Source organism: Phasianus colchicus, chromosome 8 (genome assembly GCF_987193195.1).
Source record: "Phasianus colchicus chromosome 8, bPhaCol1.hap1.1, whole genome shotgun sequence".
In the NCBI taxonomy this organism is placed as follows: domain Eukaryota; kingdom Metazoa; phylum Chordata; class Aves; order Galliformes; family Phasianidae; genus Phasianus; species Phasianus colchicus.
The window spans coordinates 17,100,834-17,119,623 of NC_143443.1; the positions used below are offsets into that span (position 1 = coordinate 17,100,834).

The 18,790-nt window shown below is 36.8% G+C and overlaps 1 protein-coding gene across 1 annotated transcript in view; it reads right to left on the reverse strand.

The window, feature by feature from the left end:
* Positions 1–18,790, reverse strand: part of TM9SF3 (transmembrane 9 superfamily member 3) — a 43,287-nt gene that overhangs the window by 16,931 nt on the left and 7,566 nt on the right. The window contains exons 2-8 of the mRNA XM_031602120.2: positions 17,309–17,504; positions 11,229–11,351; positions 9,427–9,587; positions 6,689–6,766; positions 4,800–4,931; positions 4,155–4,321; positions 1,299–1,393 (exon numbers count right to left, since the gene is read on the reverse strand). Of these exons, the coding sequence (XP_031457980.1) occupies positions 1,299–1,393; positions 4,155–4,321; positions 4,800–4,931; positions 6,689–6,766; positions 9,427–9,587; positions 11,229–11,351; positions 17,309–17,504 (952 nt within the window). The remainder of the gene's footprint in view (positions 1–1,298; positions 1,394–4,154; positions 4,322–4,799; positions 4,932–6,688; positions 6,767–9,426; positions 9,588–11,228; positions 11,352–17,308; positions 17,505–18,790) is intronic.

The following is an 18,790-nucleotide window of genomic DNA, read 5'->3' on the forward strand; positions in this document are numbered from 1 at the left end:
TTTATTTGGCTTCCGGAAACTTCCATGAGATAGAACATTAATCAATTTACTAGGCCACATGAAAAGAAAAACAGATGTGGTGTGAGCACATTCTGGCTCAAAAACAGCATGCATTGACAAAGATGGCCGAAGAAACTGGGGTATAAAACATAAGCATGTACCTAGGCTACAGACGGGCAGTGCCAGAGATACTAGAGCTGGCACCACTGCAAAGCCTGCTCACATCCTGGGGTTATGGCTACAGTGCATGAAAACTCTGCTCTGGGGCCAGCTCAGCAGTACAGCTATCCTCAGGCAGCACCTGCTCCAGGTTGTCTCAACCCAACTAAGCTGAATTCATGCATTCAGGATGCATTAAACAACTAGCTAACCTAGGTGTAAAGCAAAATATACAGCAAAACAGAACTTGGATCTCTCCAGTAGCAGAAAAGTTAGAAGGACAAGGATTCCTAAAGACCACATGTAAGGGGAAGAACAACATTTGCTACCAGATATTACTATATACAGCTCCCTTAGGAGCTTCAAAACGAAGCTTCTCTTGGACAATACCTTAATTTTCACCGTATATATTCACTTTCTAAAGCTCTTAAATAACATACATATTTTAAGTGTATATAACATACATGGTTCTGTAGTGTGCACTAAATGTAAAACAGTCAGAAGAACAGCATACGTTTTTCAAGACCATCATATGCATTTTCACCATGAGCCAATATGATAGCATTTCTCAGTCTACTGCATTTGAACTGGAAACAAAATGCAAATCTGGCTGAACTACAGAGTTTGGAACACTATTTTGGATCAGTAAACACTATTATGGATCAGTAAATGATTTACTTAGATCTGCTTTCCTAGAAATCACTAGGTTAATATGTAGGCCACACATATACAGATGTCTAACCTCCAAACTCATGATGGATTTCAATGCAGTTAAGACTGAATACTTTCAATCACAACAGAATTATTTTTCCTATTATTTTTCCTAAGCCCTGTATAAGATAACAGATACTGATTACTTTCTTATTGCAGAGTAAGGAATGGATTAAGCTGGTAGAACTGCAAGGATGTACTTATTATCTTCAAATTAACCACAGTTTCACTATTTTTACACAGAAAACAGGGCTAACATGGAATAAAGAAATAACACAAAACTTAAATACATTCAAAATAATTACTATCTTAATGGATTCCAACTGAATGATGTTACTCCGTGAGAATACTTCTATGTCACTGAAAATAAAAATAACACTCTTCATAAAACACTGTAATGAACATGTTGAAACACAAAAACAATTTACCTCCTTGTCTAGCATAAAGACTTCCTCCAAAATATCCATTCACTGGGGATGTTGCAGCATAAACAAATATAGCTGTACTAAGCATTGATCCTCTCCTACAGGAAGTGGTTTTGTAAATGAAATAGAAAAGCAAACAGTATTAGAGAAAAGATTATAGTAAAGTGTGCAAATGTAAGTAAAGTCTACATAAAAATGAGAACTATTTGTATTCAAACCTTCTGGTCAACTATAACTCAATCTGGGAAACATGGGTCCGGCATACAAAATTCTTTTCTATTGTGCACTTATTTTCAGTGAAATCAAGTCAAAATCTGACCTCTGCCCAAAATACTCTGGCATTTGGATTTGTATTAGTGAATATAATATTTAACTGTCATATATCAAATGTAAGATTCAACTACTGTAGATAAAAGTTACCCCTTGATTAACATAAAGATCAGTGTTTAAAAAATTGACTATGATTCTGAAAAATGTTTCTGCCATCCCTCAGGAAATAACTTTTAAGACCAAAAATGTTCACCTTAGAGAAAATTAGAAAAGCGTATTTAGAAACTATAAATACTGGAACCACAATCAGCACAGAGTAGTCAAATCAGACGAGTTTGGTCATTTCTAAATTATCACCTCATTAAATGTTGAAGTATTCATCTTGGCACACTTTCTGAAACTTTACATGCAAACCTAATAATTTTAAATTATAAAAGCCATCCCAGCACACATTTTTAAAGTGATACTTAAGAATAGCAAGCTGCAAACTATCAGTGAAGAGAACTGTTTCCCCATGTCCCTCTGCCACTCTGATATAAGAAGCAGCAGAAAGAGTTCAGCCAGTTTGCTGCTCTGAGAGATTCTAGACTATTGGTAATTTGCCTTCTGACGAATAATTGCTGGATGTCTGCCTTCATCAAAGAAGTCATCTTTAATACAACCAGCTTCCATGACCGGAACAAGTGAACAAAGCACATGTAACTGCTGGTCACACACACATTAAAGGAAAAGTACACTAACATTTGCTTGTTAATAAAGGCCGCCCAGAGAGGTTGTGGATTCCCCATCCCTAGAGGTGTTTAAGGCCAGATTGGATGAGGCCCTGGGCAGCCTGGTCTACTATTAAATGGGGAGGTCGGTGGCCCTGCATGTGGCAGGGGGGTTGGAGACTCATGATCCTTGAGGTTCCTTCCAACCCTGGCCATTCTGTGATTCATAAATAAATAATATTTCTATTTTAGAAAGCTAATATTTTCTACTTAGAAAGCTAGAGAGAAACCAGTTTTAACAGCTGTTCTAATTTAAGCCAACTTGGAAAACTGCAAAACCCCAGGAGACTATGAAGTTTGATGTGATGCATGTAAATCTAAGTTATCTGTAAAGTGATCAGCAGAAGCTCATCTAAAAGTAAAATCTCAAGATTTCTTATTCTCAAGCTTACTCACTTATGTTTCAAATACTTTAACGGCAAAGTCGCTCAAAGCACAAATCACTATTAATAAATGAATAGCTGGCATGATCCAATTTCACCAAGAGGCTTTTAGATGGCATCAGGTGCATGACTTCAACAGTTTTAACAGACTTGAAGAACACTGACAGGCAATCATTCCCACACTGCTGGTTTATGGCATTTTTGAAACTGCACTATTTTCCTCTACATATGAATGTTCTGGTCCAGGTTTGGTCAGGCCATCAATTACACTCCCAGAATTCACTTAAAGTAATATAAAGACCTGTTGCAATAAAAGGCTAAATGCTCATATACTTTCTTAAACTACTGTTCTGTGGCATTTTACAATTGCTGTTACCAACTTCAGCTTATAGCTTCACGACAGTGCACAAGAATTCTGAAATTGCTTCAATCCCTCTCTTAAAGTGCCAACATGTTGTGTAATTACAAATGTGTACAAGTGTATGCAGAAATATAGACAAGGAGGCACAAAGGGGAATGACATCATATGAAAAATTAAAACATGCCAAGATATTGACTGCAGAGTAGGTTTTTAAACATGCCATTTAAAAGCAGTGAACTTCAGTAACAAGAGTTCTCTCTAGTGGTGTATCAGGAGTACTACAGCTTTTTAAAACCAATGGTGACAGGTGATAGATAAGGGAAAATAGACCACAAAGAAATACAGTTTTCTTCATTATTCAAAACACAGTCACTACAGAAACCAAGGAATACAATCCAGAACAGCAAAAGAACTCAAGCACATTGAAAAGTAAGGAAGAGAACCAGGTGAACCAAAATTGGTATGTTAAATTGGAACTGGAGTACTGTTTAAGAAAGTTCTCCGCAGTCAAGACCAAAGACCACCTACTACTGTAGGTTCTGCATGCAACACCTGCTGAGCAGCATCTGTCATCTGTTTGAAAAAGTGTAAGAGATTCAATTCCCAAACCTGAGACTTGTGCATTAGACTGACTTAATGCACTGTCAGCAGAAAACAGAATTATTCACAACACAATAAACTCATAATTTAATCTTTACAGAACAGAGGGGAACAAAAAGTCTAATACAGTAATACGCTGCCACTCCAGATAAAAGCAGGAGTGAGACATGCATCTTCAATCACTTCTTTCCCAAACGATCTATCAGCAATACCACAGAAGAACAAACTAGTTTCAAAATATATCATGTAAAAAAGCAAGAATTCATGAAGTTAAAGATGACCAAATCATACAGTCAGATTACAAGAAAACTTTCACTAGAAGTCAAGACTCCTCCAAAATACTACTACTGATTATTTCCTATAGGCTCTGGAACACTTTTTTTTTTTCTTCCAAGCCAGTCAGAACTATCACTTTTTTAATTATTTTGTTCATTTAAGCATTTATACGTGAAAGACACAAAACAATTATACTTACTCTGTGTATAAATCTTCTATCATTGCAACAACAATGACTATAAGAGACACAGCAAAAATCTGACACCCAGAGCCAATAAGCGATGAGAATATGAGAGGATGACTGGATGGTCTAAAAACATCTCCATGGACCTGCTTCCATCCATACTCATCACCTAGATCTCTGTCCTAGGAACGACAACAAGAAGAATTAAGTCTGTTCATCGTAAATAAACATTACTATAATTAGACAAACACACAAGCTAGGCACAAATTAAAGATTTAATTTAGTAAATCAATTGCAAGCGTATTACTTTTCTACTAGATCTGATGCATTCAAGAGAGAAATGACAAAAAATACAACTTGAACGTAGGATGCAATAAGATCTGTTAGATTTCTTTCCTGCCTCTAAAATCCTCTGAAGTGAAGCACATGCATGTACTCAGAGTAGATCTCATTTAATCTAAATGGGGATACAAACACTAACATAATAACAAAACAGAATTCTGGGTTGCAAGTATGTTGTAAAGAAAACAAGTAACACTTTCAAAACACCCACAGGGAGTTTTCTGACAACTGAAGAAAGCCATCCAATTGCAGCTAACTCAATGAATCCATGAAGAGAAATTGTTAAGCTTGAAATAAAATTGCTAATGCAGATCTTACCATATCATCCATTTCTTCCTCCTTGCTGTATCTTGCATAATCTTTTCGCAAAGTTCTCATTAATATCATAGACACTAGGCCAACCAGAAAGATCACCATCATGAAAGAATTGAAAATTGAAAACCAGTGAATCTACAAAAAGAAAACATATCCTGAAGATTTAGAATCATAAATTTGTTTGAAATCTGTTTCAATACAAATAAAATATTGCTTGGTGAGACAGCCTGTCAGCGCTAGCTAAGCAACAATAAGCCTACATTGTATGCAATACTGCATTTGTAGAAAGTCCCACTAAACTTGGCCTCTGAAACACTACACATAGCTTTTCAACAGCTGAACTGTTGTAACCAAGTTATCACAAATTACTTAAGCACCAGCAAAGTCTGAACAAGTCTATGCATGTTCCCCTGGGCAAAGTAAAGGCACAATGTACTCCTGCCTTACTAAGGAGGTTTGCACTGGTGAAAGATACATTCACAGGTCACAAAAAATCAAGGGAATAAACAATTACACTGCACAGGACTAAAACATGCTGCAGCATTATGCTGCCTCTAACAAGCACACTTTCTGTTTTCTTACTAAGCTCAAACAAAATGCAAATCTTCTGATTTCAGAAAGAAGCATTGCTCAGTATACTACCCTAAAGGAAACTGCAATGGCAGGCTTAAACCATCACAAGTGCTATCATCCTTTTGCTTTCCATTTACTTCAGTCAAGTAGTGTATATATAAACAGCTGCAGTTATTCAACTGACAAGCAGTGGACTTGCACAGTTTTGTCTCTAGGCTTAGATTGCTTCTGAGCATTTACCTGAACCACCATGGTATTTGCAGCTCACTTCAAACTGTCACACGGATGTTTACTGAAGCACTTAAGAAGACTGGAGCCATCCTATTTAAGTAACAGAACTGTCACTTAAAACCTACAGTCCTAGAGCTGCCTGATTGCCCCCGAACACCTTACAATTCATACTGCAGTACCAGTAGGCTTCAGCCTGCATTGTTATAGCAGACTAACAAGAATTAAATTTCACAAGACCTAGTAGAGAAAAATGTTTCTTTAACAGTTGCTGATTGAGAGGAAAACTTCACAGACCTAGACCTACAGGCCACATCAAAGACACAAGGAACAACAAACACTGGAAATAACTTGACAACTTTTTAGTTTTGTTTTTTTCTTTTTTTTTTTAAATAGTCTTCCACTGGCTAGTAGCTTTATGCCGGATCATCTGGATTCTATGCAGAAAGCTTCTATACTGCTTACTCTACTGCAATTTAAACACTAGAAAGTTATTTCAATTAAGTTAATTTTCTAATTCGCAAAAAGTTTACCACACAAAAATATTGAATTTAAGGAAATCCAACACAAGTAAGCTTTTTGTTGGCTATCAGATGGCCAATGTTTCAAAGAGTTATACTCAAACTACTTGCAGAAAATTATATTTAGAGACAGTCCCAACATCCACTTAATGACTGGATTTGACTGTTTGAGCTCTCGTTTGTGTCTTAAAAAAAAGAAAAAAGCAGTAAGTACAGTTTCTAACAATTGCATGCCTCTGGTCTGACGTTCAGAACAGCATGGTGATGGGCAATTTCAGGAAGCTGAACAGTACAACATGTGACGGTACCTCTGCTTCAATGGAAATGACAACTTATGAACCTAAAATTAGAACTCAATTTTTAAAAAATAATACTTGTAAGACACTGGGGGAACAAATGCAACAAATAGAGGTAAGTTTAATACCGGTTGCTTCAAAACGGCCCCCCGCTACATTTTCTCTATAGAAAAACAGTAATGGGGGCAGCCATAAAAATTTCCATTACATCTTCTGAACTAACACAAACATTTCAGAGGAATATTTCGTAAGGTTTTCTTAGTAGAGTACATACTCTGTGCTGAAAGAAAGATGGGTCAAGGTACTTGTCAAATCGGTCTTCAAATTTCACATCCGACTTCTTCCACTTCACCTAAAGAGAAAAGTTTACAACTGAGAAGCTTATTATAATGCATTCAGCTATAACCACAAAGAAACCAAACCACATTTTTCAAATTACATACTTCAGAGATTTTCTTCAATATGAATACAGGTTTGGGCAAAAACAAGACCAGAATTCTTAAAGCCTGCAATCTACAGTTCAGGCACAGAACAAATATCAGGCACCTTGCCTTATAGACATACCTTCCCTAGGCATGTTTAGGAACAAGGAATAATCAGCCTTCCAGTTTCTCAGCTGTCTGTCCTCTCTGCCTGACTAATCACAGATGAAACTTCCAGATGCCAAATACAACAAACCCTTCTCATGATCACAGAAGGCACTCAAAGATACCCACACTGGCCAAAAATAATGTCCAAACAGCTCTACTTTCAGTTTTGTCAAATGACAGCTCACTGCTGATGGTTTTCTACAGTACATACTGGTAAAACTTAATTTTCCTGAATTATTTTTTGTGCAAGATATAAAAAAAAAAAAACTGTCATAAAGTACAACGTGCTAGAGAACAGTGGAATTTTTCTAAGGACTGCTGACTGCATGCTCTCTTTCTTACCACTGCCATGCACTGAGTTGTATGGAAAGAGGCTAGTGGACTACCAACCTTGCATTAAGCAATTAAAACAACTTCTGCTCTCCCCATAGCAGTTCGTATCTGTTTTGCTGCCATGCATTCAAACTGGTATTCAGTGACACCATCTTCTCATACTCAAATTCTCTGAGTATAGTATCAAGGAAAAAATAAGTAGTTCAGCAGAAGTGAGGGAAATTACAAAGGAAATGTAAAGCAGATTCCAAGAAGAAAGAAAAGTGCATAAACTGAGATACAACTGTTTGGAAGGGAACAGGATAAAATGGATCAAGCTGGAACCTAAAGATAGAAGTTACATTTTTTTAAAACAAAAAGCTAAAAAGCAGCCACCTAGAATTTTCGCAAAACAACATGGTCTTAATATAAACACTTCATCCACCAATGATCAACTCTAACCAGATGGAAAAGTAAACACCTATGACCATACAATCACAGGATAGTAGCAAATATTTCTGGTACTAATTAGTACTAATGACTCTAAAAGCTCCACAGAGAACTGCTTTGGATCTAGAAGTTTCAGCTGCACTGACGAATTTGCTAAGGTGGTAGAACGAGATTATTTTCATCAGAATTTTTAAATGTGATTTTAGAAATTAAATACAAATTTACACTAAGAGTTTTTCAAAAGCAGGCTGAGGTTAGGAAACATCAGGATTTTTAGTGATGGTGAAACAAATGTAACCTGCTTTTGAGTATTTAAAGATAGATGACAAGGACCTACCCTTTCTAGAAGATCTGTCCTGCTATTACAGAAGGGTGCTTATTAATATAGATTCAATAACCCATCACTCACCTCACCCATACTCAAACTGCAAGACCTCAGTATTACCCTCACTCTTAGGTATGATATTAGTGTTATTTTATTTTGTTCAAAATACAGAGTGGATCAAGATTAATAGCTCAAAACATTAACGTTATCACTGTTTTAAACAGGTGCTTCTCTCATTAAAGAGTCTGCCACCAAGAAGCACTGCTTAGAACAAGTTAGAACAAGTCCACCCCATACAATTTTTGAACTACACACTGCACAGATGCCAGACCAAAAATTGCCCAGTGGTGCCAAAAGAGATGTAAAGTTAAGTCTTAAGCTCTGTACACAACAAGTATTTAAAAGGAACATCTAATGTCACTCTAATTACTGACAGCTGCTCAGCGCTGTCCACTTCAAAATTAACAGAACATATAAACTTCACAATGCTGGTAATATTTGAAACTATAAATTTTGCAGTAGAAACGATTTGAGAAAGCACAGATAAATACAATTATCTGCACTTTGAACTCTATGACTTGTTCAACATAAGACAAACGTAACACTGGCAAGAATATAGCATGACAAAGGATCTTATGCTGACACCTACTGCTAACACACAGTAGAAAACTAATGCATTAAGAACTGGTTTCTGTATATGAATTCAGAGAACAAGAGAGAATTGACTTAAATGTCTAACGGACCAAATCAACAAGGAAGGAAAATCTAATAATCTCACTCATTGGGAAAGATCAGAAAATATTCTTTATTCATTACCTTTTATCATAGCAATTCAAGAGAAAAGCAGAAAGCTTCAGAGAAAACCTGCTGAGGCTATATAAATAAGAAATTACTACTGTAGTTGGAAAAATAAAAAAGCATTAATAGCAACTGCCTACAAAATACAAACATTCAAAGAGGGTTTTGCTCTTAGTTCATAATCCAGCTCAAATCTGTGATATGCAAGTCACTGCTCCAAGCATTAAGGAAAAATACATAGCTGCTTGGGGGTTCTCAAAAGTTCTAGTCTCCATGTCTTTGGGCACAACACTTTCCTTTCCTAACAAAACACTTTTCTGCAGATTACACAAGCTCTGGTATGTTTAAAGTATTTCAAAAATCATTATTTTTACTGCCTTTAAACCTATCAAGGTTTTCCAGAAATGAATAAAAATAATGGAATTAGATATCTTCCTCTAATACAGTTTTACACTGATACATAGGTATACAAGTAACTACCTTTGAGCTCTTTTACCATATAGTTTCTCCTCACATATGCATCATCAGAGTACTTACAGAATATGACATCTGGATTTTTGTATTTGGTACCAGTTTCACCTTTCCTTCACTGGTCAGATTGACATCCACAATTCTATTTGCATTGTAACCAATTTCAAGTTTTTTGTAAGTCCAAAGGTAATAATCTTCCCCATTTTCATCTGCTTCTCCAACAATGCCTGCACAGGAAACAAGTGTAAGCATCTGTCACAGTTCGTTTTTCAAATATTATACAATTACATTCAAAAATATAGATTTTTAAAGTTTTGGCAGGTAAAAAGCAATATTGCTATACCGAAGAGAACACAGCAGACCCTATGTTTTGCTTTTCAAATGCAATACCTGGACTATACCTTCTATCATAGTTATCTACAAGAAGTGTTTTGCAACAGCTTTTTAACACCACAGCACACAGCTATAAATGCTGCATGAGAAACGTGAAGTAACAATTCCTCTAATTTTATGTGTGCTTCTTGCCACATAAAGAACTATCTGAATACGGATTTAAAACGTTTGAACACAACTTAGCCTTGGACCTCTGTATCTTCCCATCACCTTGTTCAGTCTTCCCCTCCATTCATTTCTCTTTCTTTACAAAACTCTGCTTTCATTACGCTCTCATTAGCTGACCCCTCAACACACACTTTCTGCTCTTAAGGATCTCTCTCTCAAGAATATATATAAAGGTGAGGACAGCAAGAGAGTAAGTAGGTGAAGGATATGAAAAACAGTCTCACAAAGAAGCAGGTGTGTGAAGGAACAGCACTTACGTGTTCTTTAATTTTTAAGGAAGTATTTTTCCTGCTCTAATTTTACTCAGGCTCATCAGTTAGAATTGCCTTGCATGTGCTACACACGCAAAACAAGCCCCAGTTCGTGCCTATGCCATACAGCCTAACACCTGGAGTACCACCTGTTCCCATGGTATCAGCAAAACAACGAGAATGCCAACTTTAAATTCCATGTAAAGGATATTGTGATCAATCAATATCTGAAGGAGTGAACTCATACAGAGCTCCACATACTTTGGGAGATGGCAGAAAAAAGTCATTTCTAGCCACTCCACTGGAGGATAGCAATGCAGGCAAAAATAGAAAACTGAATCATTGTATCCGAATGTGCTTAGGAAGAGCTGGTTGCTCTTTATTTTCTGACCTGAAAAGTGCAAGTCTTCCAAAGCCTTCAAACAGCTTTATGAAGTCATTACATTTAGTTACAATCAGTTAATGAAAGGTGTTTTTAACCTGGACTTCAGTAAAGTAGAATATGGATATTCTGAGGATTTCCTAAGGATCATTTCAAATTTAAAATGATTGTGCATACGCCACACTAACTTTAACATTAATAAGCTCTTCCAGGGTGGAAAACCATGAGGAACCTAAAACACTACTTTTACTGTGGTTGTTTGCCATCACTGTAAAATGTCAAGAGAAACATCTTTACTAGGAATGTGACTGAGACACAAGGGAGGGACAAAATTGGAGAGTTTAAAAGACACGGACATCATCTCCAACCCAAATACTTTAATACTTTAATATCTGAAAGATGAATTTAACCCTAGCAACTTAGTACTATCAAAGAGATGCTTGAGAAACAAAGCTGTTTCTCATTGTTAGTGCAATTCATTAGTATTGGTCCTCCAACTCTTCTTTCAAAGAAGTAATCCTTTTACTTACTTGTATTAGTTGGTTACATAAATTCTACAAGCTTGTGAAATTCTTCTAAGGAAGGTTATCCATTGATGACTCCAGGAAACCCACTAGCACAGTGGGCTGCAATCTTGTAGTTGTAACTAGTTGTTAATGCAATGCACTACTCACCCCATATTGGCAAGTCATCAATATACATCTGGTACCAATAGTGATTTTTGATAGCATACACAAAGGCTTCTCTTCTTCCTTTGTCCAAGTCAATTTCACAGTAAGTAGTCTGCATTACATCGTCTGCAAAAAAAATTAAAGCACTATTAATGATTTATTAAAGAGCTGGCTCAAAATGAACATGGACAAGAGATTGAGGAATGGGCACTGCTGGAGTCTTTGGCTACACTGAAGTAGGTAACAGAGAAGGACATTTGAAACAGAACTGTTAAAGCAATTACACAATTGTTCATGTAATTTTACCCTTTCAATAAAGAAGCTTCCCACTGACTGGACAAGGAATGGTTTCAAAGTGTCCCTATGCTATTTTACTTGCACAAGATCAAAATCCTTTTGTTGTAGCATTATTTGGACAGATACCGAGAACACTTTTACTTTAACAAGAAATATTAAATCATTAGCAAATACATAAAACCGTATATGATATTAACTCTTCTCTTTAGTATTTTCAGGCTCATTGACTGTCCCTGTTGGCATTCGGAACACTCATCATTATAAAGTATTGTAAAGTTCTGAGCAATTTCCAAGAAGAAACAGAAGCAAAGAAAAAAGGCAGAAAACAGAAGTGGGAACAATGCAAAGAATGCATAAGAGGCTGCATTTGGAAATAAAATAAATACATTCTTTGAAGCCAGAAAATTATTTTTCAGCGTCTACAATTCATAAGTAATGCAGTTAACAACCATGCGTTCACGCCTCCATTTCCATTTCAAGTGAAAGGCAGTAAAAGGGCTCACATGTAGAAGAACTCACGCAGCAATGGATTTAGAGACAAAAAAAATGACAGCTGCTTCTGTGAGAATGTTTTCACTCTCCAGAAGTAGAAAATAAACAGAATGTAAACAAATTCCTGCTTCCCCTTTTGTTACCACTGAGAACAGCAACCCATTTCTAGCAGATACGCAAAGTAAAGCTCTATTGTGTTCTGAAATTCAGCCTGGTTGAGCTCTTCTATATGCTACGGAAACATAAAGCTTGAAAAGAAAATTGAATTACCTGCACAGAAAGAGCAGTGACAAGCAGAGTATTTCCAATACAAAACATAGTTCCTCTGATGACAACAATTTGTGAAAACAGAAGTACAGGCAGTATCTCTGATCAAGCAAAACTGATGTAGAGCCTAGAGAAGCAGGGCAGCAAGAAACCAACTAACAGCAGTCCTGCATAGTTGGAGTCATTTCCTATAGCCTTGGACAAAACAGTGCCCCTGGCTATTTATCCTGTATGCTATTCTGGATGCTACTTCTCCTATTTCTTATGGAAACATTATTTTTTCGATTTTTGTTTCTTATCTAATAAGTGCATTCTAAGCCTCATACACACAATGACAAAAATTACTTTCCAGATTGACATAATAGGCAACAAGTATTTTGCTGCTTTGAAGTCACTTAGCCAGGAACAAAGAGAAGAATAATACCATTCCATTATTCAGCATTCTGACTGTTCTGACTAAGCACTCATGAGCTACATCTCCAAGATCTATATACATTTAGGAGAGGTAAGTCATTAAAACTGGCACCACAATTTAAACAGACTCACAAATCCAGGCCTCAGTTTCCATTTATGCCTCTGCTGAGCTGGATCTTATACTTTCTGGGCAACAAAAAAAAAGTCCTCTTTTGGCATTTTTTTTTCCACTTTAGCTGATTATTTGAGTCCTCTTGACATCAATTAAAAAGAAAGAAAGAAAGAAGCAAATGCCTACTTTCTGGACTTGTTGCTAAGTAGGGGATTCATTCCTTCCAAAACACCTGGCACTTTATTATCACTCTTGGGCAGTCCCACACTGTACACCAGTAACAACCCCTTTCTGATGTTAAATCTAATCACATGGGATTCTTCAACACACAGAGGTCCAATGAAAATATACCATGAATTAACATAAGGGTGAAAGTACTTCAAAAAGATAAACTAGTGGAGTCTGTTAGATGAAGCACTGCATAGCACTAGAGCACAGAAACCTGCTCTGGGGGAAGTGGTAAGAGGCCAGGTTCTTTTTAAGCAGGTCTCTCTTGCCCGTGTGGTTGATTACACGGCTACACAAATGGCACTGGTACCAGCACCATTGAAGAACAACACAAGGACAGGAGCAAGTGCTACTATTAAACTAAAACATGAGCTACACATACATTCTTTGTTTAGAGATCTTACCCATTTTAGCCTGAACATGACAGCCTTTGTTTGTGGATATTAACTAAAATAAATCTAGTATTGGGCTATAATCTAACGTCAAGTTCCTCCACGGGCTATCAGACCCCAGAATTGGCTTTTTGTGCTGAAGTGTGTCATTCTGCATTTAATCCTCTGGGAGATAAATACTTTCTTCTGCTGCTGTAAAAAAGACTTTGAAGTATCACGTGAAGGGAAGGGACTGCACTGATGCTGACAGCAGCATGCCACCAAAAAGCTGTCCTCCATTTTTAGGGATTTTCCTCCCAGTGTGCAGAATACCAAGAAGACCTCACAGTGACATAACCATCAGCTATGCATCAACCATGCCACAAATTAATCCAGTGCACTTACACAAAAGCCAGTACAATTATTAGAAAGAGCCTTAGTTAATTCTTACAACATATAGATGTGTGATTTTAATAGCATACTTTCACTTTCAGCCACACTATGATGTATAGTTCCTCCTGCCCCCTGCCAAAACAATTCCTCCAGGAAGAAAAGGCAAGGGGAACCAAGATAAGTGCTCCTTTCTCAAGCCATTAAAAAAAACAGTCCTGCTTAAAAAGAGAATGCTGAAGATATAACTTAGTTACAGAACAGGATTAGACTGCTAAGCTTAAGTTTGCTGTGTGAAATGATTAAATGAAAGTCAGCATTCAGCAACTGGGGCAGCTGAAGACTACATCCCCTTCACCGGATCTGAAGCTTTGCCCTTCTGAGATACTTTTTATCCAAGTCATGGTAACAAGAGGAATGTAAACTTAGTGATAGCTACTATGTAGTCACCGATATCACTGTCTATACAATAGCATCTGCTGAAGTATACCTGCTATACAATACAGCTTTACTAACATCAGTAACACAGTAACAAAGTTTTAAAGAAAAGAAAGCAAGACCCAGGAGGTGCCCTTATGTCAGATTTCAGATTTTCTATAATGTCTGATCAATTAAGTTTCATTCAGACGTGTAAATCATACAAAATCTTGTATCTGACCATCTCCCAGTACAACACTGAACATCATCCTGAACAGCCACCACAGAGATGATACAAAAGAGAAGTCTTGGGCAAGGAGTTCTCGTTCAGAAATGCACTTATTCAACATCAATTCTAAATAAGAGCAAAATTTAAATGTGTTTAAAAAAAAATCCTTTCTTCTTTACACTCACCTTTGCTAATTGCTACTGTATTAATGACAACACCAAAAATTAATTTTCTAATTGAAGTTGCTATGATGGCAACGTTCAGTATGTTTAATAATTCACTAGGTCTCTGATGTAATAATGTATAGAGGATGACAGTTCAACTGCTTAAGTCCTAATAACTACAATGAATTTATGCTTGTTACTATAAAGCTGAAAAAAAACAAAACAAAAAAAAAAAAAAAAAAAAAACCACAAATTATATAAGAGAGTAAAACAGAGTTGACTCCCATTCAGGTTTCGTTTCATAAATCCAACACTAAAAGCATTACACCACCTCCTGATACAGAAGCTGCTGGATGCTGAGGACACAAAATATGAAGGAAAAATACCAGAAGTGCACAGGGACAGCTTCCATGCTTGTGCTCACATTCTTAGGCATCAAACAGCTATCACATATCATCTATTTTATAGACAACATCTGACTTGTAGCCACTTCGTTTAGGAGTTAAATTCACTGCAAGTCTCATACAGATTAACAATGAACAAAGAGCAGAAATGGATTGCTAAATAAATGTTAAAAAATATATATATATATTAATATAGGACATAGTAGAAGAAGAATTCTCTATGTGTACCACTACCTTATCAATCACACATCCAATTAATTCTTAAAAAAAAAAAAGAACAACCAACCAATGTAAACAACTACGACTCTCTAGTATGCTCATTCAGATCCTGTTCTGAATGACAATATGGACAGTCTGTTTAGAAAAATATGCCCCATAGAAAAATATGCCCCAACGGAGCATCTAGATACTAGTACGGACCAGCAATACAATTAGAGATGTAAAAGGCACATGAAGAAATAATCTGGGCAGAAGATAAGCACCATAAGCCCTAGAGAAATTGCCCTCAATTTTGTTCTCCCAAGTACAACAAGCTTCACAAACCTAAGCCAGACTAGGGCACATACTTGTGGGACAGCAGAGGCTCTAGGTTTTTTCCACTTCTGCAGAAGAAACTTTTCCAAGCATTTCAACCAGCTGCTGAAGTTAAGCCAGTTCATCTCCTTTCCTTGACATCATGTCAGCACTTTCTCTATAAGACTAGATAGGTAAGTTACTACCTCCAGGTCCACAAGGAAAAGACAGGTCTGAGAAGTGCTGAGCAGTGAGGATCAGCACAATTTGCTGCAGTACTCCTAGGCTGCACTAGCACAAATTTGATAATGACAGGGGAATAAATTAACCATGGCTAATTTTCAGAAAACAAGCTGGGGGAGGGGGCAATAAAATCACAAAATAAACCTTATTTTGTTTTACAAACAAGATGGAGAAAGAGTCGCGTTCGTAACAGTATTTATGCCTTTTCAATCTGGTGCATCATCTAGAGCATATGCTTGCCTCTGGAATAACACAATCTCTTTGCAGAGATGCGACAAAGGGAGTAAAAATTAAACATAAGAGGCTGTAAAAATAAATAGTTATTGTATTCAGACAACAGAAGCTTGGCTTAATCTTCACAATCACATTGAATTGCTGCCAGTTGCCCTCTCTGTTTTTAGCAGTTTGTTTCTGAACCTTTTCTACATGGTTTGGCAGGAAAGCTATTTCCCTCACACTGATTAAAATTTTCAGCAGGCTGTAAGTACTGCAAAGAAACAATAGGACAGTTCTCTGGTGTTTATACAGGCACACCTCATTTCTTCAATGAAAGATTCAACTCCAAACTCTAATACTGAGATGCAACCACTTATGTGATATAAAACTTCCTGAAGAATGTATGGTTTTAACAAAATCATAATTATTTATTTAGTTCACCCAATTTATAAGAGAAGTATAATCATGAGATTTTCAATTTTGGATAAAATTATTTGTAGACTACAGAAAATAAGTCCCCTCTGAAGGCAAATGGTGAGATAAGAGACACTGTGCTTAAGTTCTCTACCCAGTTAAGAACCAGTGATGCAATAAAAACACTACATATATGTAACAATACAAACATTAATTTCCAAGTTGGATTAAACACAAATGTTAAATTTAATATAAACAAAAGAAATCTGCTATATGAAGCTCTGAAAGTACTAGTTACAGTGCACGGAAGGACACTGGGTACCAAAGAACACAGTTCAAAGAAATTCTACGGTAGAAGACTCAGTCACTAACACCAATAAACGTATCTGCAAAAAGAAGCTAGAGCAAACATGTTACAACTGAAGTATTTGTCCAAGGTATTTCAAAGGTAGACAGCAAATAGACAGATACGGTAACTAACCTAGTGTTAGGTAGAACATAGGAGATGCTGAGCACCTGCTTCTCCTTTTCAATCACAAAGGACAAGCAAGTATTCAACACCACAGAAAAAAAAATACTGAGAATTGATAACTACAGAATAATCACAGTAAGTATATTTTTAATCATTCATATGCAGAAACCTTATTTTTATTCTATAAAATAGAATCATTTCTGTCAGAAGCATTTATTTTATCTTCTGTGAGCACCTTCTTTAAGGCCCGTACAGATGGAAACTTTGTAAACTGAACAGTCAGCAGTAGCAGGCAACCCTGCAGGGCTTCTGAAATAACGTGAAAGACACTCAGCTGCTGGCAGCAGCTAACTTTCAACTCTTTTAACTTCAAAATCTAATCCTATCAGTTTGTGTGGTTTTGTTTGCTTGTTTTTAAGTGTGTGCTTTCACGTGCTTACCTTTGAATTTGATGTCAAGACCACTAAATTCCAATTCAACTCCTTGAAGTGCTTCTCCTAAGGTTTCGTGGTAATGGCTGATGCTTTTTTTTGATCCCACGCAGAAAGGAAGAGAGAAATATTTGTATGTTTCTTGGCGATTGTGATAGGGTCCTACTGTATTCATCCATAAAACAACTTCCTCTTTATCTTGGTACTGAAAGATAAGGTTTATTGAGTTAGATGAGAATCCCAGCAGAATAAAAACATTCTAGAATCTTTCCCATTCATACAGCAAGTAAGGCAGGGTAGCACAATAAACAGTTACTTTTAAAGACAATCTGCTGTTATCTTTTGGATGTCAGTAGATACAGAACAGGATTTTTCAGCCTGCTTTCCAATGAAATAAAGGATTTAGCCAAGAGCCTACCATTAAGTATCAGAAGAGGGGGGTGTGTCACACAAATTTGAAAGAGAAACAGAAGATGTAAAGAGAAGAACTGGAGAAAAGCAGAAACTGCAAACTAACTTTTTACAAGTTTTGGGGAAACATGCATCAGTTGAAAGCAAAACTCCATGCACCTCCACTCAGAGAAAGGAAGTATCAAAATTTGTTAAACAAAATCTTAGCAAGCAACCCATGGTGACAGACACATCGCACTTTCCTAAAATACATCTCCTCTTCATTTTTGTGGTGGTATAAATTACATACAGAATCACCAGGAGCACGCAGTGCCTTACAGGAAGCACTACAACTCAACAGAGACACACCTACAGGAGCCGAAAGACAGAACTGTCAGACAGAAGGACTGTTACTTTGATATATCTCCAACATTCTCTCTGAAAAGCCAGACTGGCGATGAGTCTGGTGGCTGTCATGAAATTCTCTGTGGAAAGAACCGCCTTCAACTTTCCACAGCTACTGTCAGCCAGCAAAACTCACTCCTTGGCTAGCAGCCACTAGGCTTTTTTGGTCGTTGTTTAAGAAAAGTTCTTATCACCATTCATCTATCAGTATTCCAACTTTGCCTAAATTCAAGAGAATTAAGTGATTTGAAATCATTACTTGCACTGCATCCGAATGTACCTGGATTAGATACCAGATAACTGCGAAGCCTGGATTAGATTTGCAGATAACTACAAAGCCTTTCACCTCCAAAACAATTCCTTCTTTACAGTAGACTGGGAGGCAGTGATCTAACTTCTCAGGCAGAGACTGCCTGCAATCATGCTCATTGTACAGATCCTGGTTTGGTACAGTACACAAGAATAAAGTACTATTTTAAGGCCAATTTGCAAATACCAAACACACCAGAGACGAAACAAAAGTCAACTGTTAATTAGCCTCTTTCATAGAGTAGAGCTGAGATATTTAATATGGCTCTCCAGCTCCCTTTTTAACAAATGAAGAAGTGTTCTTCAACTGCACTTACTTTGAATAACCACTGTCATACTAACATGTTAACTCAGACATAATTAGCTATACTTGGAATGCAATATATT